We start from the raw sequence: 25040 nt of genomic DNA on the forward strand, positions 1-25040 counted from the left end.
TAGTGGCATCGTCTTGCCTATGTCCTGAAACTATTCTTCTCCGTGCAACGTCCATTTAAAATCTAAATCTCTTTATGGCGGACTTATAGATATTCCTTCTTTTTTTCTACATATTCTTATAACTTCGAGGGGTTATTCTAGATTCACCGAACTAGTAGGTGAGCTCAAGGGGCTCAAACCTGACGTCGTTGCTAATACTAGCCCTAGAAAGAGCGCGACCCACTAAGAAGATCCGGCGAGAAACTCAGTGGGCTGTGTCTGTGGGTTAATTTACTCGCCGAGCCCTTCGTCGCAAGCGACAGGTTCTGTTACACGGCCCTTCTCAAACTTCTTTTTAAAAAAAACACAAAAACTTTTCACAACTAAACTGTCTTTATTAGACTTCACAATTTTACAACACTATTGTTGACTTCTCAAACTTATGTATGCTCGCGACGGCTTCCAGATTCTAACTTATGTATGCTCGCGACGGCTTCCAGATTCTAACTGGTTTTCAATATGATTTGATTTTACATGAAAGCTAAAAATGATGACTCTAATGGAAAACACAGTGAGCTTGTAAACGAGCTGATTAGGGCAAAGCTGCTTTGTAGAGTAGTGTGTAACAGCTCCCCCTTTTTGACGAAGCTTCATCCTCAATAAGATGAAGCGTAGTTAAACGAAAATAATATAAAATTTGAGGAGTCATTACAAAATCATTAAATCATTAAATTGAAAATAGAAAATAAAACAGAAAATATTGAAAATTCATTCTTAATAATATTTATAAAATTAAAGTTAGGAATTAGTATTAAAATTAACATTACAATGTATGTTTAAACTTGTATAAAACATTCAAAATTAGAATTAGAAAAATTAGAATTACAAGATTATATAAAATATTATTCATGTTTAATATATTATTATTATTATTTATATTAAATAATTAAATCAGAAATTTAAATTTCTGTTTGAAGAGGATTGATCCTTATTATAAATAGTAGATTTATAATTCTGCTTCTGCCTAATTGGCAAAGATTGTATAGACATTTTATCTTCATCATTGGATGATATCTCAGTCATCTCGATAGAATTTGAAACTTTAGATTTTTTATTGGTTGATTTTGTGTTATAACATCCGTTAAATATTTGAATACAACATACAGAATTGGACGTTTTGTTTTTAAAATATCTGTAAATCTTATACATTAAAAATAGAAACAAACACACGATAAGGATATAAGTAAACGTAGAATAGTATGAGCCATATTTAATAAAATGAGATTGTTTCTCAATATTATTTAATTCATTTTCTAAATTGTCCATTTGGTGCGTAGCATATTTCAAGGAATCTAGATTTATTTTGCTAATAGAGATTGGCGACAAATGTGGTAAACTTTCATTAAGTATGTCTCTCTTACAACAATCATCGGATGTAATATCAAAGTTTATATTTAAAGGAGATTTAATAATAAAAGAGTAAGAATTCGTTGGTATAAGTTGAATGGTCTTAGAGTAACCGATACAATTGTTTGTTAACTTAAGAATTCCTGTTCCTTCGATAGAATAATCATGGATGACGTCATTACATTTGATAGTAAGTTTACTTTTATTTGATTGAACGTATATCCATTTGTTATTTAGTAGTTTTTGCCAAATATCAATTTGACCATATAAAATTTTAGAAATACATTCAGAGGGCAATGAAAGAATAACCTCTGTTAATAATTTAGATTCACAATTAGGATTACTTACACTTGAGTATATAGTTATTGATTCACATATAGAATAGTTATTGTTTATCATTTTACAATTATCAAAATTATCCAGCGTAGCATAATGCAGTCTATCGTCACTTAAAGCGATGTACGAGTTAGACGGTTTAATTAAAGCGAAAGTGCGATGTGACTCATCGTGAGGTGTAGGTAAAGGTATGTTTTTATAAACAACGAACTTGTCTGGAGTTATTAAAGGAATTCGTAATACAAATATGACTTTATTATTATAGAAATAAGAACTAAGCTTAGAAACATCGATCAATGAATGAATATTTTGAATATTTAGGGTGACTGGAAAGTCTAGCCTTTTATTTATTTGAGAATTCAATTTAATCTCGTTTTGATTAAGTTTGAAGATAGTCGTATTAAAATTATTTATAGTAGACTTTATTATATGAAAATAAACACATAGAATAAATTTAGACGTAGAAGTTAGATTGTAGCAGGTTTAATTTCGTTGGTATGATATTTAATTTGTTTACGACCTACTTGTAGGGTCACGTTATGCTTATTGTGAACTTTAGTAATTTTGTAAGGGCCTTTCCATATGGGCGATAGAGCTTTTCTCAATTTATGATGGTGTTTTAAATATACCATATCACCAGCTTTATACAAAATTTCGCGAGAATTGGTATCATAGTATTGTTTAGACCTTTCTTTACTGTTAATAATATTTTGTATCGCTTTTTCGCGACTAAAACGCATTCTATATTGTAATGCGCGAATATATTCATTATAGGTTGTGTTACTGGTGCTTTCATATAAAGAACTTGGAATGGACGGTTTGTAACCGAATAATAACTCGTGTGGAGTATAATTAGTAGTGCAATGGGGAGTAGTATTATAGGCTAATATTGCAGTAAATAAATAGCAATGCCAATCGTTTTGATTTTCATTAACGAAAGACTTTAAATATTCTTTTAAAGTAGCGTGTGAGCGTTCTAGAGCTCCGTTTGTTTGAGGATGATACGGAGTTGCAAATAAAGCTTTTACTTTTAAGATTTCAGTTAGTTGTTTAAATAATTCTGACGTAAAGCAAGTACCTAGGTCAGTTAAAATGGTTTTTGGAAAACCGAACAAAGACATGAAATGTACGATATTACGAGCTATCTCCTCACTAGTAGAAGTAACCATAGGGTAAGCACTCGTGAATTTGGTTAAATCATCTTGTAAAGTTAGAATAAACTTGAAATTTTGAAAACCTGAGTCGGGCAAAGGGCCTACGACATCTAAGGCTAACCGTTCAAACGGCTTAGTAGATGTAGACGTGATCTCCATCGGAGCTTTATTTGATTTACGTAGAGGTTTGTTAATTTGACAAAGTTTGCAGCTTTTTACATATTGTTCAATATCAGAACGCATACCTTTCCAATAGTACATAGCTTTAATGCGCTTATACATGCGTTGTGATCCTGGGTGACCAGCGATAGGTGAATCGTGGTTTTCCTTTAAAATTTTAGGGACTTCTATTGGAGTCGGATAAATTAATTTATTTTTATAAATATGTATTTTGATATTAGTATTATGGAAAACATAGGAAATTATATTATAGACTTTCGTGTAATTTAATTTAGAGAATGGGTCTGAAAAATCTGGTAATGCTAAATCTGTGATATTTTCACACTCTATTAACATATTTCTTAGTTTAATTAATAAATTATAAATATCTCTAAAATGAGTCTCTTCGTAATGATGAACTTTAGTGTATAAGAAGTAGAAAGTTTTATTTTTATTTTTAATACTTTTAATTGTAAGAAGTTCGCGTTCGGAATTTAGTAACTCTTCAGTATTTTCGAGTTGGTTTAAGATATCCTCGCAGTGAGGTATGGAACAATCAAAATCTAATGAAACTGGGCAAGCGATTGTATTAAACTTAGATAAATCTAGACTTTCCGTACATTCTTCGATAACTGTGTCTGATGTTGGAAGTTTGTTTATAAATTGTAGTTTAAAATATTTTTCATAACTAAGATTGTTCAAATTATTTATATTTATAGCGTTGATAGGGCAACGAGATAAAGCATCGGCGTTAGAGTTAAGACGACCTTGCTTGTAAACTATTTCATAGTCATACTCTTCGAGTTTAAGACGCCAGCGAATAAGCCTACTACCGGGGTCTTTTACATTAAATAACCACACAAGAGGTCTGTGGTCTGTTACAATTTTAAATTTGTTGCCGTATAAGTATGGCCTAAAAGTTTTAACAGCAAATAAGATGGCTAAAAGCTCTTTCTCAGTGGTGGAATAGTTGCCTTCGGCTTTGTTTAAAGTGCGTGATGCATACGCTATTGGTTTATCCTTGCCTATTTGACCTTGGGATAAAATTGCGCCTATGGCGTAATTACTTGCATCTGTAGTAACATTAAAAGGTTCTGAAAAATTTGGATATTGAAGTAGAGGGGCAGTAACTAGTTTTTCTTTTAAGAATTCGAATGCGTGTTGCTGTTCCTTGTTCCAAAGGAAGTCAGCATCCTTCTTCAAGAGGGAAGTAAGTGGTTTAGTTAACTTAGAGAAGTTTTCGATAAAACGGCGATAATAACCTATGAGGCCTAAAAATGATTTTATTTCTTTAGGATTTTTCGGAATTGGGAATTGTGAAACGGCCTTGACTTTTTCGGGATTCGGAGAAACACCTTTATCGGTGATAATATGGCCAAGATAAGTGACTTCGTGTCTTAAAAATTCACACTTGTCTGGTTGGAGTTTGAGGTTGAATTGTCGAAATTTATCGAATACCAATTTTAATTTGGTAATGTGCGAGTTAAGATTTTGGCTGTACACGATACAATCGTCCAAATAAATATAACAATGGAGGCCTTGTAGACCTGATAGAACAGTGTTCATAAGACGTTGAAAAGTAGCAGGGGCATTTTTCAACCCAAAAGGCATTCTGGTGAATTCGTAATGTCCAGACATGCTCGAATTAGTGCTAATTGTAAAACCTGTTTTTGGGGCGTCCTGAGCGCTGGTTCGTAATTGGTGAAATCCGCTTGTAAGATCCAGCGTACTAAAATATTTGGAATGACCCAACTGGTCTAGAATGTCTGTAATAAGAGGTAGCGGATAAGTCTCTGAAACGGTAACGTCATTAAGGCGTCGGTAATCTATAACGATTCTCCATTTTCGTTTACCGGAAGCGTCCATTTTCTTTGGCACAACCCAAACCGGAGCGCTCCATGGTGAAATAGAAGGTCGGATGATGTCTTGTTCTAACATCTTACGAATTTGAGAATCAACCTCCTCTTTGTGACATTCAGGAAAACGATATGACTTAACGTGGATAGGAGGTGCATTGCCTGTATTTATGGTGTGCTCAATAGCACTTGTGAAAGTTAAAGGTTCACCTTCGATGTGAAAAATATCTGTATATTGTGAACAACACTCTAAAAGAACTTTACGCTCTTCATCATTTAAATGAGAACATCGGATAAGACTTAGAACTTTGTTAATACGATCAGATTTAGAAGTTACATTAGAATTAATATTAAAACAAGATCCGTAATCAAAACATTCACGTTCGAGAGGCGTTAACGTTACGTGATAATCTTTCACTTCGATATCGCTCTCTGTAGTATTTAAAATAGAAATATTTATTTTATTATTTTGTTTGATTGTAACTATGCAATTAGCGACATAAACACCTTCACATAAGGTATGATCTAGAACAAGAGCTTCGTTATTACGAAAAAGCTCGGGCACGTGATTTGACACTGTGCATTCAATGACGGCTTCGGAACGAGCCGGAATGATATAAGTTGGTTGAGTATAAATGATAGGAATAGAATGATTCATTACAGATAAGGATTTAGAAAAATAATTGATGTTGGATTTAAAATAATTGCAAAAATCGCTACCAATAATTCCATCGTAATTAATTAAATTAATATCGTCATTTGTAAGGTGAAATTTGTATTTAAAAGTTTCGTTATATAAATTAAATTCCATTTCGAAAGTACCTAATGTTTCAACAGGATTTTCTGAACTATTAATCCCTTTTAATTTCACGATTTCGTTCGAGAGATTCGGGACTTCTAATAAACTTGATCCTTTTATAATACTTATGGTGGATCCTGTGTCTATAAGGAAACATAGTTTTTCAGAGGCATGTTTAGAATTTAAGTAAATATGAGGTAAAGACACCTTTTTACTGTAATCGTTAATTTCGTACATAAGTTTAGATTTAGGATTTGTAACTAAGTTAGAATTAGGTAAATTATTTTTTGAATTCGGACTCTGAGTACGGCCCTGATTTTTGTTATCATTCGATTGTCTTGATTGAGTCATGAATTTAGAATTAATAAAATTAGAATTGTATTGATTGGTTTTTGAATTTGAGTAAATTTTTTTGTTTGTTATTTTATCATTTAGTTTTTTATCATTAGTAGAACTCGTCAATTCTTTTGACTGAGTCGTGAATTTAGAAAATTTAGTATAAGTCGTGTCTTTATGATTTTGATTGGATTTCGAAGGACACGGCAACGAAATCCGATTTAGTTTAAATTTTCTTGTTCACACGGTTGCGCAGGTGCAACACGAGACCTAATATACGAGTTATCGTTTTGCGCGGAATTTGCGTTTTCGCGGCGATTCTCGTTAAATTGACGCTTGCGACATTCCGTAATCTTGTGACCGGTTCTTTTACAATAATTACACGTTTTAATATAAGAATTATTTGAATTAGGTTTTTGATTTTTATTAAAATTATTTTGATGATGAATTTGGAAAACGTTTTTTGAAAAAGGTTTTTTATTTTTAAAACATTCTGAAGAAGTATGGCCCGTTTTGTTACAGACTGAACATTGTTTTTGGGATTTTGTGTTAATTTTGTATAAATTGAATATTTTTTCCTCATCAATGGCATATTGTATGGCGTCACTGAGGGTTGTTGGATTTTTACAACGAACTATATTAGATAGTGATGGATTTAATCCCAATAAAAATGTGTTAAGGGCAAGATCCTCCATGGCTGCGGTTCTGCCTAGAAGCTCCCTTTCGTCCTTACAACTATAATGAATGTTAGAATGAATACGCGTTAATATTTGTTCAATTCTTAAGGAAAATTTAGTAACATCCTCATTTAATAATTGTTTACAATGTTGCAAATCGGAAAGTAAATGAATGGAGTGTTTTTTCTCTCCAAAGGTTGATCTTAAAAAGTTTTTTAGTTCCGTCCACTTAGTAAACGTTTTTAGACTACATGCGACTTGGGCTTTTCCTTCTAATTGTGAGATAATAAATTTACATAAGACGGGTTGTTGATCCGAATTAGCTAAGGACATTGCATTGTCACAATTAGTTAAAAACGCGGGGAGTGATTCTCTGTCCCCATTATAAGTTTTGATGAATTTGGTTAAAAAGGATAAGGTAATTTTGTCCGTCATTTCGCCTTTCTTTGAAGATTCCGATTTGACTGACATTTAGGTTTGAATTATGATGTGCTGGATAAAATTGGAATACAAAAATAGCACTTGAAATACAGGTTAGAATTAAATATAAATTTTGAAAATTAAAATTAAGATTAAGGAACTTTGAAAATTTTCGGAGAATTTGAAGTGTAGAGCACTCACAGAAGCACGTCGTACCGCATTGCCTCGTCAGGAGCAGGATGCTGGTAGTTATGTTCTGGATGCTGATTGATGGTGGGTGAGTTAGAATTGGAGAAGCAGCTGGACTGTCGTCTCTGTGCGTCACGTCGCGGCTGGAGCGGGCTCACGCTTAACAGCGGAGGCTTACCGTCGTCCTCTTGAGTTGTGTTTAGACGCAGGCTTGTCCTTAGGGCAAGGCTTACTGTCGGTCGTTCTTGAAGTTTGTGTTTAGACGCAGGCTTGTCCTTAGGGCAAGGCTTACTGTCGGTCGTTCTTGAAGTTTGATGGCTCGGATTCGAGATACCAGAATCTTTGACGGTCTGTCTCAGATTTCTTCTCTGGTATCCCACTTCTGACACCAATTTGTTACACGGCCCTTCTCAAACTTCTTTTTAAAAAAAACACAAAAACTTTTCACAACTAAACTGTCTTTATTAGACTTCACAATTTTACAACACTATTGTTGACTTCTCAAACTTATGTATGCTCGCGACGGATTCCAGATTCTAACTTATGTATGCTCGCGACGGCTTCCAGATTCTAACTGGTTTTCAATATGATTTGATTTTACATGAAAGCTAAAAATGATGACTCTAATGGAAAACACAGTGAGCTTGTAAACGAGCTGATTAGGGCAAAGCTGCTTTGTAGAGTAGTGTGTAACAGTTCGATGAGAACAATGGCCGGCAGATTCTGTCAATTTTAATAACTCATTTCGTTGTACAAGAATATAAAATTGGCGTCATATATTTTTATTCTTTTAATTGTTAAGATGAGTGTGTGGCCTATATCGCGACACAGTCATGCGTGCTTCTTCGTCATCGTGTCTTGGAGTGGATGGCAGCATCCCCGCTGCAGTATCTACCTTCGGTAACCCCTTCACATGAGATAGACCATGGACCAGTACGTCCTATGCAGTAAATAACAATCCGGTGATAGCGACGTGCTGTATCACGGTGTTCCGATTCTAGCCCTATCGTATATACGTAATTCAGGGTCTAAGTGTGGTTATACCTTCCTTTTGCGCATACGAGTATTTCCAGGAAGAGTAACAAATTATTCATACAGATACCAGACGTGTGGACTAGCGTTCTCACATGTTAAATGGCCGGTGTTAAGTGACACTTAGCTTCTTAGTAAACACTGTCGCATTAAAACATGAAATATGACGTGGAAGTTTCCTTTTGATTGTTTGGCTTTGTGAACGAGCCCACAGCCCACTTGGTGTTATATGATAACGAGAGCCCATAGACATCAACAACTCAAATCCTTGAGACATGATTTCTAAGGTATCGATTTCAAACCGAAACGCATTGCTGCTTCACGACAGAAATAGCTAGGATGGCGGTACCTACCCGAGCTATGCGGGTTTATGTTATAAAGCAGCTATAGCACCTTTCAAATCCTTATAGTACCTACTTGTACTAGCTGAAAATACAACCCACCACATGTAAACGTTTGTTGAGCGACTCACCTCGAAGAAATGAGAGTTTGAAGGCGAGAGATCAGCGCTGAGCGAAGCCAAGACCGGTACGTGACTGGTACTCTTCACAGTCGTGGGAGATTCACCGGTCCTTAAATTATTATATTATATATTACAAATTAGTTTATTGCCGATTTTAGTCTAAGATCCGGATGCAGGATCCGGATCGGTTTTTGCTAAAATCCAATTTTTTTATATATTTATAATTAGGAAAATGGATATCTACCAAGTTGCCTATCAAAATTTGGCCGCTGCAGCCGGATCTCGTACTATTTGTTCGAACAGTACTTCACTCTGCTGCCCCGCTCTTCAAACCGAAACGCATTACTGCTTCACGGCAGAAATAGGTAGGGTGATGGTACCTACCCGTGCGGACTCACAAGACGTCCTACCACTGGCAATTACGTACCCGTCTGCGGGATCCAAACACCGGTGTATCGCTAGATACGAATGCACCGGACATCTTATCCTTTAGGCCATGACGACTTCATTTCAGACTAAGCTCAAGAAACAACGCCATACTCACAGATTACTGTTACAGTTTCCGGTTAACGCCAGAGGCGGGGTCCAAGGTAAGTGCTCCGAATTGTTCTGCTGAAGGAAGCCCACGTTCTTGGTGACCGCGCCGCTGGCCAGAGATCCCGTCGAGCCCTTAGGGCTGGGCGCGCCCGGTGACGGGTCGCGCATCTGGCTGAAGAGATCAGTTACCTGTGGACGATAACTGGTCTGTAAGGCCCGTTGCCAACGACCACATCTCAGTGCCAGACGCGTGGTTCGCTAAACGCATGGGGCTAAACTAAACGCTGTATTGACGATACATTATATTTGTTACTAGCGACCCGCCCTCGCTTCGCTTCGGAGACATTAAATTTTATTATTGATAGCTGAGTCCCGCGATGTTAACTACCCGCGTTTATTGTCGTACCGCGGGTGACGCCGCGGGGCGAAGCTAGTCTAAAAAAAGTAGCCTAAGTTACTCCTTATATCATCAGCTACCTATCAGTGAAAGTCTCATGAAAATCGGTCCAGCCATTCCAGAGATTAGCCGGAACAAACAGACAGACAGACAAAAATTGTAAAAAATGTAATTTTGGTGTATGTACCGTATATATATATTCATATGCATGTAGTAAAAAGTGGTTATTACAATATTACAAACAGACACTCCAATTTCATTTATATGTATAGATTTATTTACAAGCAGACAAGCATAGAAACAGTAGTAGAAATTAAGAATAGACGGTACAGATTACCTCGTTTGCAACAATTTTGCGAATAGCTAAAAGTGAGAGGTGTGAGAATGATAGATTAGGCACTGATGACATCTTTATTAATCTAAGTTACCGTAAAGGAAGAATGAAATGTTACAATTATTTACAAATACAAAATCTTATTACTTCGGACAAACAGTGATTATCGCTGTCAATAATGATATTAACATTTTTAAATTAATACAACTTTAAAAAAATATAGGTACATATTTAGAGTCAGATATTAATGTGTAATGTTTTAAGTTCCTAACATAGATTTGTAAGATAGAATGTATGGTTTTTACTGAAATAAAGGTTTATTATTATTATTAGTATCATTAGTAGTAACATCACGCTAAGACCAATACAAGCGGAGCACCAATGAAGAATGTTTCAAAATCGTTTTTTCTTTCTTTTTGAATTGATAGCCTCCTCTTTTGAAGTCGGTTAAAAAGCGTGATTTTGGTACCTTAAATAGCACCTTAACATTCTATTATTCAAAAATATTTTCACTTTCTACGTAAATGAAGAGGCGGGTAAAGTTTAGCGTTATGCCAAAGTAACTATTCCACGCGGACGAAGTCGCGGGCAAAAGCTAGTTTATTTAAAATCTATATATTAATACGTGAAGCAAAAACTTTGTATCCCTTTTTACGAAAATTGCGCGGACGGAGGAGTATGAAATTTTCCACACTTATAGAGATTATAAAGAAGAAGTGCACAATGCTAATATTTTTTTTAAATAATGCATAAAAGATACATTAAATCAATAAAGAAAACATTACACACACTACAATGTATTTGACACACACACACACACTATGCATACTATTTGTTTATTCTCAAACTTTTCTTTGCAGGCTGTCAGTTATAATCTGTCAAATTGAGAATAGATTAAATACTGTTTTCTCTTTATTAATATTTGTCTAAAGTGTAGTCTTGACGAAATCTGTGATTATAGAAGTATAATAAATAGACCTTGACAATAGAATCATAATAGTGTACAAACTTAAAATTTCCATTAGTCACAGTCGAATTTCGACTACCAGGTGACCACTAGTCTTATTAATTACACAATATTTTTTTAAAGGATATATATTTTTTTTTTATTGCTTAGATGAGTGGACGAGCTCACAGCCCACCTGGTGTTAAGTGGTTACTGGAGCCCATAGACATCTACAACGTGAATGCGCCGCCCATCTTGAGATATAAGTTCTAAGGTCTCAATTATAGTTACAACGGCTGCCCCACCCTTCAAACCGAAACGCATTACTGCTTCACGGCAGAAATAGGCAGGGTGGTGGTACCTACCCGTGCGGACTCACAAGAGGTCCTACCACCAGTAATTACGCAAATTATAATTTTGCGGGTTTCATTTTTATTAAAAGTACAATTTTTAAAAAAGACCATGTAAAAATAGATTGCCACTGATGGCAGTGTTTACGACACAAGTCACCGGTGTAGTTAAGACTCCAGAGTGAGAAACCTCCTCACAATGCGCGCCAGTATCTTTTTATTATTCTTATTATACACTACTACATTTATTTAAAATCTTATTAATAAAACAAATTTTTTTATTATCTTATTATTACTTATAACGTTGTTTTGTTGTCGGCTGTGTTTCATACGATCCCCGATCGCGTGCAACGCGGCACGTGCATAACAATTGGTAACAAATTCATCAATTTGTTACGGCAAACAAAACAATCAAGAGCATCCGACGTCATCTTACGTGTTTGATCAATTCGTCGTAAACATTGTGAATGATGTTTCGCACTAAGCGATGGAGTATTTATATTTGCAAAACGCGTTTTTTTTACGATTAAAAATACATCCAGGGCTGAAAGACTATTTTTGGTTTAAGCGACATTTTCGCAACTTTACAGGAGAGCTATATAAAAGGCTAGCGACCCGCCCGGGCGCCCTCGCTTCGCTTCGGAAACATTAAATTTTATTATTGATAGCGGAGTCCCGCGATGTTACCCGCGATTATTGTCGTACCGCGAGTGAGGCCGCGGGGCGAAGCTAGACTAAAAAGTAGCCTAAGTTACTCCTTATATTATCAGCTACTTATCAGTGAAAGTCTCGTCAAAATCGGTCCAGCCATTTCAGAGATTAGCCGGAACAAACAGACAGACAAAAATTATAAAAAATAGTATTTTGGTGATGTACCGAATATAATAATATATTCATATGCATGTAGTAAAAAGCGGTTATTCCAATTTTTCAATATTACAAACAGACACTCTAATAATATTTATATGTATAAATTAAAATTTGGAATAAATATATCATAACAAAAAAAAAAAAAATTTAGCTATTTGCATGGAGTAAACTTAATAGAAGTTCAATTGAAAACATCGAACTGTTGATGCTAAATAATACCAAATAAAACGGACCTTTAATTACAAAGATAAATGTCGCGTGTTAAGCGAAATGACGCTTAAACCGAATAACCTTTCACCTCTCGATATGATTAATAATAATTACGGGCAGGTTTCTCCGAACACGAGCACCTACTTGTTTAAATGAAGATTACGAATCCGGTTTGTAAGCATTTATAAATTTGAAGGTAATAAATAATTTGAATTTAAATTTGTTTAATATTAGGTCCTTAATTTTTCGCCAGCCGTACACACAATTAAGATAACGTTTATGGTTTAATCTTGCCATGATTATGAATCAATTTAGTACAATCTTCTACAATATCCAAAAGCCAAAGCTTGACGAACACGCGTCACAAACATTCAGGCTTATTCGTATTTATTATCACGTCATTTCGGATCCTCCCGATCCACTAAAGGTGCTTTTAGTTATCTCAAGCACCGGTCATCGTTCTCGTCGAACCCGTCGCATGCGACGAAGGGCTCGGCGAGTAAATTAATCCACAGACACAGCCCACTGAGTTTCTCGCCGGATCTTCTCAGTGGGTCCCGTTTCTGATCCGGTGGTAGATTCTGCGAAGTACGCCTCTTGCTAGGGTTCGTGTTAGCAACGTCCTCAGGTTTGAGCCCCGTGAACTCACCTACTAGCCCGGTGAAGCTGATAATGTCTCTCTAGACCAGGGGTTTCCAAACTTATTTTGTCACTCCCCACTTGGAGAATAAATTAATTTTTAGCGCCCCCATCTTTCACCTACTGAAAAAAACACTATAGCGAGAGCTCAGTTAAGAGTAAGAGTCCTCCTGAATGACATTACAAATCGCCTCTCAAGTCTCTATAGACAACGCCCCCATTATTTTTCTGGGTCTCTTACCGCCCCCCTTTAGGTCTGCAGCGCCCACAAGGGGGCGTTATCGCCCACTTTGGGAAAGACTGCTCTAGACGATCAGCTTAGGTAGGAAACAAAAAAAACAATATCCAACAACCAATACAAAATAACCTTTAGAATACTTCACAGCTTCAAAAGCTTGACGAATACGCGTCACAAACATTCAGGCTTACTTGTATTTATTATAAACTTCAGAATGTATCTATACTAAAATATAAATCTACAGTGGTATTTACGGATGTTCCGTTATAACTACCGAACCATGCATTCGATTGACTTGAAACTTGGTATCCTTGTAGAATATAAATGTACTTAATGGATAGGTGCACTTACTGGTGGTAGGACCTTATGTGAGTCCGCGGGGGTAGGTACCACCACGCCGCCTATTTCTGCCGTGAAGCAGTAATGCGCTTCGGTTTGAAGGGTGGGGCAGCCGTTGTAACTATACTTGAGACCTTAGAACTTACATCTCAAAGTGGGCGGTGCATTTACGTTGTAAATGTCTATGGGCTCCAGTGACCACTTAACACCAGGTGGGCTGTGAGCTCGTCCACACACCTAAGCAATAAAAAAATAGCTAATATTTATACGAGTGTTGGACTCCCTAATAATAATGACAATAAATTATAATGTTAATTTTAAATGCCCAGCGAAGCGGGTGAGTACGGCTAGTCTATACTAATATTATAAAGAGGAAAGATTTGTTTGTTTGTTTGTTTCGAATAGGCTCCGAAACTACTGGACCGATTTGAAAAATTATTTTTCCATTAGAAGCCGACATTGTTCCTGATGAACATAGGCTACTTTTTTTTATTTATTTTTTTTGTTTTTATGTGTGTTTTAATGTTTCCGAAGCGAAGCGAGGGCGGGTCGCTAGTATTATATAAAAAAGGAGGTGTATTTTAAACGCGACATTTCACCGACACCAGTGCGAGATACCTTTTAGTAAAATTAAAGTGACATTAATATGGCCTTGTGCCTCGATTGGTTTTAGTGAAAACCGTTTTCGTATGACCGAATGACACCTTAAGGAGTTCAATGTAATAACAGACCGCTTTTTTTTATATGTCATTAAAATATAAAAATCGGTCCGGACCGGGGAGATTGTGATGTTTGAAAGTTCTCTGGTGAATTGCTTGAAATTATCCCGACCTTGTGTAATTATTCTAAGATCCCGACAATTCTTTTTTGGAACCGCACCACCCGCTTCAGAACTTTTTACTGGTGGTGGGACGTCTTGTGAGTCCGCATGGGTAGGTACCACCGCCCTTTTTTTTCGTATTTAACGCTGGGGAATCCATTTACGAATACCCGGTCAAGGGGGGTAACGAACCGGGTTATGTCGGACTCCGGCGCCTCCTGAGAAGAAGAGGGAGACGAGGAGGGCCAAGGTCCTCCACCTCCCCGAATTCCTCGCAGGAGACTACGGTTTGAAAAGGGCGCAGGAGGCGCTCGCCCCGCAAAACCAACTACCGACTAAACCCCATCGACCTCCACCACACCGGCTACACCAGACCTACGGTACCGCAGTGTGCGCCGAAAAGGTACCACCGCCCTGCCCATTTCTGCCGTGAAGCAGTAACGCGTTTCGGTATGGAGGGCAGCCGTTGTACTCTAAATTCAGACTTAGAACTCTAATCTCAAGGTGGGTGGCGGTATTTACGTTGTAATGTCTATGGGCTCTAGTAACCACTTAAACGCATATCTGACAGTGAATTCGTTTATCCATCTAACCCAGCCTTTCTCAAAGTGGGCGATAACGCCCCCTTGTGGGCGCTGCAGGTCTAAAGGGGGGCGGTAAGTGACTCAGGAAAAAAGGGGAGCATTGTGTAGAGGCTTGGGAGGCGATTTGCAATTTCATCTAGGAGGGCCGTTAGACATCGGCTGAACTCTCGCTACAGTAATTTTAAGTAGGTGAAAAAATGGGGGCGATAAAAAATTATTTGTTCTCAAAATGGGCAGTAGACAAAATAAGTTTGGAAGCCTCTGATCTAACCAATAATGATAGGTATCATTGAAATCTACATTTAAAAACAACAGATAAACTAATTAAACTAATAAGACTTGACTCTCCCCTCGAAACTGCTGATGGCTTTGTCCCTGGCATTGCTGATGTCCATGACCAACGGTGACGGCTTACCACCAGATGGACCGAACGCTCATCTATCTCCAAAAAAAACAATAACGCGACCACTGGAATGTAGCAACCAAAAAGCATTTAATGGTAGTTTTCCAATGACAGCAGAAGGGCGCATTATGCGGCATAATGCTCAACGTTGAATGTTCCAACTACAGCAACTCAAAGCACAATCGAGCACTCTCAAAAGTACTGCTCTCGCGTGATACTCGTAATCGATACCGACTCAGTGACAGAAAATTGACAAGTGTTTTTTCTTTAAGTTGGCATTGATCGAAATTTTGTTTATATTATCGTTAGTAATCATCATAATCATAATAAGTAAAGTAATTAGTATTAATACGTGAAGCAAAAACTTTTACGAAAATTACGCGGACGGAGGAGTATCAAATTTTCCACACTTATAGAGAATATAGAGAAGAAGTGTACAATGATAATATTTTTTTAAAATAACGCATAAAAGATACATTAAATCAATAAAGAAAACATTACACACACTACATACCATGTATTTGCACACACGCATGCATACTATTTATTGTCAAACTTTTGTTCTTGACGTCTGTTGTCAAATTGAGAATATATTAAATATTGTTTGTCTTTATTCATATTTTTTATAGTGTAGCCTTGACGAAAGTTGTGATTATAGAAGTGTAAAATACAATCATGATAGTGTACAAACTTACAATTCCAATTAATTATAGTCGAATTTCGACTACTGCGGGACCACTAGTATTATTTAATGTCGAAAAAAATTGTAAGGCTTTCGTTTCGTCGTAGTTTCTTAGAAATAATCAATGTTAATTAAAACTGTGCTAACTTAGCGCACTCTGCTGATGCATTTGAAAACTAATTCACCTTCCAATTAAGCTTCAGCATAATTAGGCATTGTGCGTCACTGAATCGCATTATGCTCTGTAATTGGAAAACTACCAATAGAAACCGTACAGCGTAATTCTGTACAACTATGCGAAACTTGACTCGTTATTGGATTTTATCTCAGTACTGTAGGTACACGTGCGATCGATTGTATATAACATGTGTTTAGCACGTTCACAGCGGCCGTTTTGTTTATTTATTTTAATATAATCATTAAAGTGGTTAATTTTTTTAATAATTTGGGAATAGATAGAAATTTTGGACTTTAGGGACATAGTTAAGTGCAATTTAAAGAGATATGTTTGTAATGTAGCGACATAGTTAAAGGTAATTTAGACACACAAATTTAGTGACATATTATAAGAGTATGTTTGAAATGCAGGGACATCGTTAAGGGTAATTTAAAGTCAGGTTTAAAATTTAGAGACATATAGACATTAGAGACATAATATATATGTTTAAAATGTAGGAATTTAGTTAAGGGTAGTTTAAAGTTGTGTATGAAATTTAATGACTCGATTTAATGACTCGTAAAAGCGAAGACGATTTCATTTAGAATTGTGCGCGGGCTCAAATAAACGCCAATCAACACCAATGCTTCTTAATGTACGACTCGTTGCCCTTTTCTAGAAAATTCTTGCGACCTTCTACGTATACTTAACATAACTAGTGTTATAGTTAATCATATATCACATCATATTAAACAATACATTGAAAATATGGAATTACAGATAATGAAGCGTTCAGTATGTCATTTTAAAGCGTGCAAGCACACCCTAGTGTTTTATTGTGCATTTATTGTTTGATGTTGTTTGACGTACTCGAGTATATCTATATACTAATATATATTTAAACGAATTGCTGTTCGTTAGTCTCGGTAAAACTCGAGAACGGCTGGACCGATTTGGCTAATTTTGGTCTTGAATTATTTGCGGAAGTCCAGAGAAGGTTTAAAAGGTAGATAAATATGAAAATGCTCGGAATTAAACAAAAATAACAATTTTGTTTTTCCTTTGATATGTCCCCCGTCGGACAGATTCCTTTTGTTTGTTTTATGTTTATTTTATACAAAAGTTTAGGTCTTTTATTTATCGATTGAGGCACTACGAAGTCTGCCGGATCAGCTAGTACTAATATATAAATCTATAGTGGTTTTAACGGATGTTCCGTTATAACTACTGAACCATGCATCCGATTGACTTGAAACTTGGTATCCATGTAGAAAACACATGTACTTAATGAATAGGCTAATATTTATATGAGTGTTGGACACGCTACACCAGTTGCGGAAGCGTTAATGATGAGAATCTTTGTGGGGGTGAGAAATAATAACCTGGGACGTGAGCTCGTCCACGCATCTAAGCAATAACAAAAAACGAAAAAAAAAAAGGAAAATTTAATTAAAACCAATATATAAAACCAATATATATAAAACTAATATACTCGTAATATATATATATGTCGCATCCGGGTCAATAGTTCGGAATATCAACGATACACAAACGTCAAAGTGACAGAATGGCCGTGTCGTGGTTGACGACTTTTAGTAATATTAAGACGGTGGTTTTGATTATTATTTTAAATGATGAAATGTTGTTTTGATAAATATCACAAAATGAAGGGTAGACTCCGTAACGCCACAGTTATAAAATGGCGGTACGTGGACAGAGTCGTGGCATTCCGTATCAGACAGTCATTCCGTCCGTCTCAGTCAGTGAGTCTCTGTCAGTCAGTCAGTCAGTCAGTCGGTCTGTCGGTATGTGCAACGAAACTGTCGGTTTATCCTGTCATTGTGAAAGTTGTGTGTGTTGAGTTTCAATAATTATTATTGAAAAGTTTTATTGACTAAACTGAGTTCAATCGAATACGAGTGATGACGAAACTACCGCTCAGCCATCCATGGCGCCGCCTCCGACATCAGAAGTGAGATCAGGACTCTACTCTCACTGGTGTGACGTGTTTGAACATGTTCGAAGTACAGCAGAAAAACATGACGCAGATCAGAATACTAGTAGTGGTACGCCACAAGAGCGTGAATGCAGCATACGTAAGTCGTGTAACAACGTCTCTGTTACCTCGATGGAAGATCTGAGCCACGAAGAAATCGTCACATCTTACGTTCTGGCTCATGTTGCCCAGTTTGACTGTCGACTTCATCACATGGCATTTACTAGCGGAAATACAACACGTAACAAGCTATTACAAGAAATTAAGGCAAGTGCAAGTCTCAAGTGAAACTTCGATCGCAATAATGGATCTGTCATGACGAGTGGGTAGTTCCGACACGAATCGTTTTTAAGCCAATGACTACTGCTAGAGTTACATGGCACTAGTGCAGTAAACCACGACATGAGACTGTGAATTGTCGCTGAAACTTTAGAATCTACTAAATTCAATACCAATAACACTACACGTTCGATGACTTCGGGCTCCAGCAAGCAAGCAAACAAGAAATCAAGCAAGTTTCCGTGGGGAAGAAAAATTGACACATCTGAAGTCGTCGTGACCTGTAAGATAAGACGTCCGGTGCGTTCGTGTCTGGCGATGCGGCGGTGTTCGGGTCCCGCTGGCGGATGCAAGTTTTTCTGGTGAAGTGCGTGCTTGTGCGTGCTTGACAAGTGTTTGCGGTTGGCTTCCGCAGTGTGGGAGTAACATCGTGTAGGAGAGGTGGAACCCGTAAAATTGTAGTTTGCGTGGTGGCTGGTAAGATTTGCTGTGGTAAAAAGTTTGCGTGATGGTAAAATGTCTTGTGAGTCTGCACAGGTAGCCGGAGGTGAGTCTTCCGCGGTCGCGGCCCACCCAGTCCGCGAGAACCGGGCAGATCGCCTCGATGGTACGGAGGCCGGCCGACGGGTCCGCCAAACGACGAGACCACGCCTCTAGCACGGACTGCCGAGATTGGAGCCCCCGCGCTCCGGCTACACTTGCGCTAGGGCGCGCCGCCTCGTAGGAGACTGTGAGGTTAACCATCACACGAGGACGTGTACAGCCAGGAAGACCGTGTCGCAATCAACACGTGATTGCTGCAGCCAATACGAGATATGGGACGCAAGCGCCGTCTGTCGGCGCTCGATGGGTCAACTATTCACCGGCCGAGCGGAGCGACATGCCGGTAGCTGTGTAATATCGAGTATTTTTGGTAAATGAGAACAATCTGGTGAGTCGTATTATTTTTATTTGGATTTTGGTGCCGAATGTTCTCTTGTCGAGAAATCTATTAGTAGTAGCGTCATAATTCAGGAATTTTATGCGATGGTTCTCATAAAGGGTCTGTTGTTTTGACCAAAACTGTACGAAACAAATCCTTTGCGATGGTTTATTGCTTACTCATTTTTATGTCATGTACTACCCGATAGTTGTTTTAATCGGTTCAGTCACTTAAATCTAGTGTGTCCTTATTCGAAGCCCAGACTTGCGCTATTGCTGACCAAGCTCGCAATGAGCTCATGGAATTGTTCTTGACAAGAAGTGCTAGGAGCATATCTTTTTTTAAATTGTTCTATCCAACGTATAAAATAGTCACAGGGATGACTGTAGATTAGAGTCACAGGGATGACTGTAGATTAGAGTCACAGGGATGACTGTAGATTAGAGTCACAGGGATGACTGTAGATTAGAGTCACAGGGATGACTGTAGATTAGAGTCACAGGGATGACTGTAGATTAGAGTCACAGGGATGACTGTAGATTAGAGTCACAGGGATGACTGTAGATTAGAGTCACAGGGATGACTGTAGATTAGAGTCACAGGGATGACTGTAGATTAGAGTCACAGGGATGACTGTAGATTAGAGTCACAGGGATGACTGTAGATTAGAGTCACAGGGATGACTGTAGATTAGAGTCACAGGGATGACTGTAGATTAGAGTCACAGGGATGACTGTAGATTAGAGTCACAGGGATGACTGTAGATTAGAGTCACAGGGATGACTGTAGATTAGAGTCACAGGGATGACTGTAGATTAGAGTCACAGGGATGACTGTAGATTAGAGTCACAGGGATGACTGTAGATTAGAGTCACAGGGATGACTGTAGATTAGAGTCACAGGGATGACTGTAGATTAGAGTCACAGGGATGACTGTAGATTAGAGTCACAGGGATGACTGTAGATTAGAGTCACAGGGATGACTGTAGATTAGAGTCACAGGGATGACTGTAGATTAGAGTCACAGGGATGACTGTAGATTAGAGTCACAGGGATGACTGTAGATTAGAGTCACAGGGATGACTGTAGATTAGAGTCACAGGGATGACTGTAGATTAGAGTCACAGGGATGACTGTAGATTAGAGTCACAGGGATGACTGTAGATTAGAGTCACAGGGATGACTGTAGATTAGAGTCACAGGGATGACTGTAGATTAGAGTCACAGGGATGACTGTAGATTAGAGTCACAGGGATGACTATCATTGAACACTTGTAGCCACAGGGATGACTGTAGATTAGAGTCACAGGGATGACTATCATTGAACACTTGTAGTCACAGGGATGGCTATCATTGAACACTTGTAGTCACAGGGATGGCTATCATTGAACACTTGTAGTCACAGGGATGGCTATCATTGAACACTTGTAGTCACAGGGATGGCTATCATTGAACACTTGTAGTCACAGGGATGACTATCATTGAACACTTGTAGTCACAGGGATGACTTAGTTACTGTGTACATGAATTGTACGGGGAGAACTTGCAGCAGTAGTAAATCACTTATTTTCGTTTGTGTAATATTTCAATGTCGTTATAGAATTTGTGATGACACAAGACTTTTATGTTAGTAGAGTGGTCAGATATGGCCGAGCGTGAATGATACTGTGCGGTATTGGCTTTTGTTTCAGATTAACACACGAGGACGTGTGTAACACAGGATGGCCGTGTCGCATCCGGGTCAATAGTTCGGAATATCAACGATACACAAACGTCAAAGTGACAGAATGGCCGTGTCGTGGTTGACGACTTTTAGTAATATTAAGACGGTGGTTTTGATTATTATTTTAAATGATGAAATGTTGTTTTGATAAATATCACAAAATGAAGGGTAGACTCCGTAACGCCACAGTTATAAAATGGCGGTACGTGGACAGAGTCGTGGCATTCCGTATCAGACAGTCATTCCGTCCGTCTCAGTCAGTGAGTCTCTGTCAGTCAGTCAGTCAGTCAGTCGGTCTGTCGGTATGTGCAACGAAACTGTCGGTTTATCCTGTCATTGTGAAAGTTGTGTGTGTTGAGTTTCAATAATTATTATTGAAAAGTTTTATTGACTAAACTGAGTTCAATCGAATACGAGTGATGACGAAACTACCGCTCAGCCATCCCTGGCGCCGCCTACGACATATATATATATACAAAACCAATATACAATATATTATATATAATATATAAAACCAATATACTCGTAAAAACTACAATGAATTAACTATTTTTTGTTACACCATCAATTTTATCTACCTATTGTATTTTTAGCATCATCTTACGTAATTTCCATATATGATACACAACCTTTGTTCGCCTTTTAATATGACAGTAGCTAGTAACGGAAAATAACCCAAATAACATTATCACGTACGAATCCTTGGCATATCTCCAGCAAGCTTCAACCAAAAACTATGGACATAATGATGTCTTTGTATAATTATATAAGTGACCGAGAAAATTCCGTTAAAAACGTTAACGATTTAAGATAACATCGCATTGTCTGTTTTTTTTTATTGCTTAGATTGGCGGACGAGCTCACAGCCCACCTGGTGTTATGTGGTTACTGGATCCTATAGACATTTTAGAAAGTAAATGCGCCACCCACCTTGAGATATAAGTTCTAAGGTCTCAGTATAGTTACAACGGCTGCTCCACCCTTCAAGTCGAAACGCAATGTTGTAATATTGTTTACGACTTTTTTTTACCTACCTGGTAGCCTAACATTCCAGTTACGCCCGAACGGGTAGGTGAGCTCACGGGCTCAAACTGAGAGAATTTGCTAATACTGGCCCTAGTAAGAGCAGTGCTTCGCAGAATCTACCACAAGCACCGGTCATCGTCCTCCTCGAACCCGTCGGTTACGACGAAGGGCTCGACGAATGAATTCACCCATAGACACAGCCCACTGAGTTTCTCGCCGGATCTTCTCAGTCCTTAGAACTTATATCTCGAGATAGGTGGCGCATTTACGTTGTAGATGTCTATGGGCTCGAGTAACCACTTAACACCAGGTGGGCTGCGAGCTCGTCTACCCATCTAACCAATAAATAAAAAAACAGGTTCAATTTTATATATTTCAGTCAAATAATGATTAGGTATATCTATACTAATATTATAAAGAGGAAAGATTTGTTTGTTTGTTTGTTTCGAATAGGCTCCGAAACTACTGGACCGATTTGAAAAAATATTTTTCCATTATAAGCCGACATTGTCCCTGATGAACATAGGCTACTTTTTTTAATTTTTTTTTTTTTTTTTGTTTCATTTGTGTTTTAATGTTTCCGAAGCGAAGCGAGGGCGGGTCGCTAGTTTGTTATTCATAAAAATAAACCCGTAAAAGTTGGTTTTATTTATAGTTTCCTCGTGATTATGCGATCATCAAATTCTATTACGCACACTGTTCATTCAAATGCACTGCATAGAAATAGATCGGTAAGGAAAATCTTAGTTTTCATTTCCTTACTTTCCACAGCTCATAGAGGGCGAATTTGGAAGTACAACCAAAAATTAATATATATATTTTATTGTCCTTGTAGGCAAACGAGCATACGGCCCATCGGATGGTGAGTGGTTACAGTCGCCCATGGACATCAGCAATGCCAAGAGCAGAGCTAAGCCGCTGCCTACCGAAAATTAGGCTAACGTTAATTTATTCCTAATTGTATTTTGTTCATTGACATTAACAAATGTGGCCATTTAGCTTAGTATGAAATATATTAAAAACAATTAGGGTGAGTGTTAATAAAACTAATGGTCTCTTATGTATGACAGATAGCGGAACATATAGAAAAAGCGTAATTTCAGCCTGCCACACAATTTCAGGTTGGGCCTTTTATGCTTATACGAGTGACCGAGCTCACGGCCTACCTGGTGTTAAGCACCGCAGCGTATAGACATGAGCAACGCAAATGCCGCCACTTGCCCTGGAACAAGAGTTCTAAATCACATTTTGCCAGCATAACGGCTGCCCTACCCTTCAAACCGAAACGCATTGCTGCTTCACGTCAAAAACAGGCAGGGTGGTGGTACCTACCCGTGCGGACTCACAAGACGTCCTATCATCAGTAAAGAATTCGATATTAAACACGTAACTTTATATATAAAAATGAATTGCTGTTCGTTAGTCTCGCTAAAACTCGAGAACGGCTGGACCGATTTGGCTAATTTTGGTCTTGAATTATTTGTGGAGGTCCAGAGAAGGTTTAAAAGGTAGATAAATATGAAAATGCTCGGATTTAAATACAAAAAAAAACCTTTGTTTTTCCTTTAATGTGTCCCCCGTCGGACGGATTCCTTTTGTTTTAAGTTTATTTTATGAAAACGTTTAGGTCTTTTATTTATCGATTGAGGCACTACGAAGTCTGTTGGGTCAGTTAGTAACTTATAATATTTCAATGTAACAAACGACCAAGTAAACATCTCATCTGCCAACTTGGATAATATTGGAGTCTGAAAAGTGTCTAGTCAGGGTAGCTTAAGAATTTACTGATGGTAGGACATCTTGTTAGTCCGCGCGGGTGGGCTCCAGTAACCACTTAGCACCAGGTGGGCTGTGAGCTCGTCCACCCATCTAAGCTATAAAAAATTTAAAAAGAGTTCTGATGTCCGATCCTCATCCTAAGTCCTGTAACTGGATTACTGCTTCACGATAGAAATAAATTAATGGTGCCTACCCGTGTTGGCTCACAAGACGTCCTACCACAAATGATACTTAAACCAATAATAGTTCTCGAAGCATTAGCAAATACGAGCATTTTAATATATATTTTTTTCGGATAATCATTTATTGACTTTCTTATTTCGATAATTCGTCATTTCCCATTAAAAGTGCACATTTTCCTAAAATATTCGAAATTGAGTTAATATGCGGAATCATTTGGTATCCATCAGTATTTTTCTCATAAATACTGTCAAAGAACGTAGTTTACTTTAATTTTTTAATTTTTTATGTTTACCTCTGGTTTGACTACTATTAACAAAATTAATACATAATTTTATCTTACTTTAAAAGACAGATAATGTAACTAGTAAAAAATAAAAAATAAATTTTGCAAAGATGATTAATCTATATATTAATACGTAAAGCCAAAATTTTATATCCCTTTTTACGAAAATTGCGCGGACGGAGGAGTATGAAATTTTCCACACTTAAAGAGAATATAGAGAAGAAGTGCACAATGCTAATATTTTTTTAAAATAATGCATAAAAGATACATTAAATCAATAAAGAAAACATTACACACACTACATACCATGTATTTGACGCACACACGCATGCATACTATTAATTGTCAAACTTTTGTTCTTGACGTCTGTGGTCAAATTGAAAATAGATTAAATATTGTTTGTCTTTATTAATATTTTTTTTTAGTGTAGCCTTGGCGAAATTTGTGACTATAGAAGTATAAAATACAATCATAATAGTGTACAAACTTATTATACAATTCCAATTAATTATAGTCGAATTTCGACTACTGCGGGA

The 25040-nt window shown here is 37.4% G+C and overlaps 1 protein-coding gene across 7 annotated transcripts in view; it reads right to left on the minus strand.

Annotated features, from left to right (window-relative positions):
• Positions 1-25040, minus strand: part of plx (PTB_TBC1D1_like and TBC domain-containing protein plx) — a 70759-nt gene that overhangs the window by 23200 nt on the left and 22519 nt on the right. For all 7 annotated transcript variants that reach the window (XM_089737686.1, XM_028175823.2, XM_028175822.2 and 4 more), the window contains 2 exons: positions 9352-9533; positions 8817-8916 (listed from right to left, as the gene is read on the minus strand). In XM_089737686.1, coding sequence (XP_089593812.1) covers positions 8817-8916; positions 9352-9533 — 282 coding nt within the window. The remainder of the gene's footprint in view (positions 1-8816; positions 8917-9351; positions 9534-25040) is intronic.

Source organism: Bombyx mandarina, chromosome 23 (genome assembly GCF_030267445.1).
Source record: "Bombyx mandarina strain Sakado chromosome 23, ASM3026744v2".
Classification (NCBI taxonomy): domain Eukaryota; kingdom Metazoa; phylum Arthropoda; class Insecta; order Lepidoptera; family Bombycidae; genus Bombyx; species Bombyx mandarina.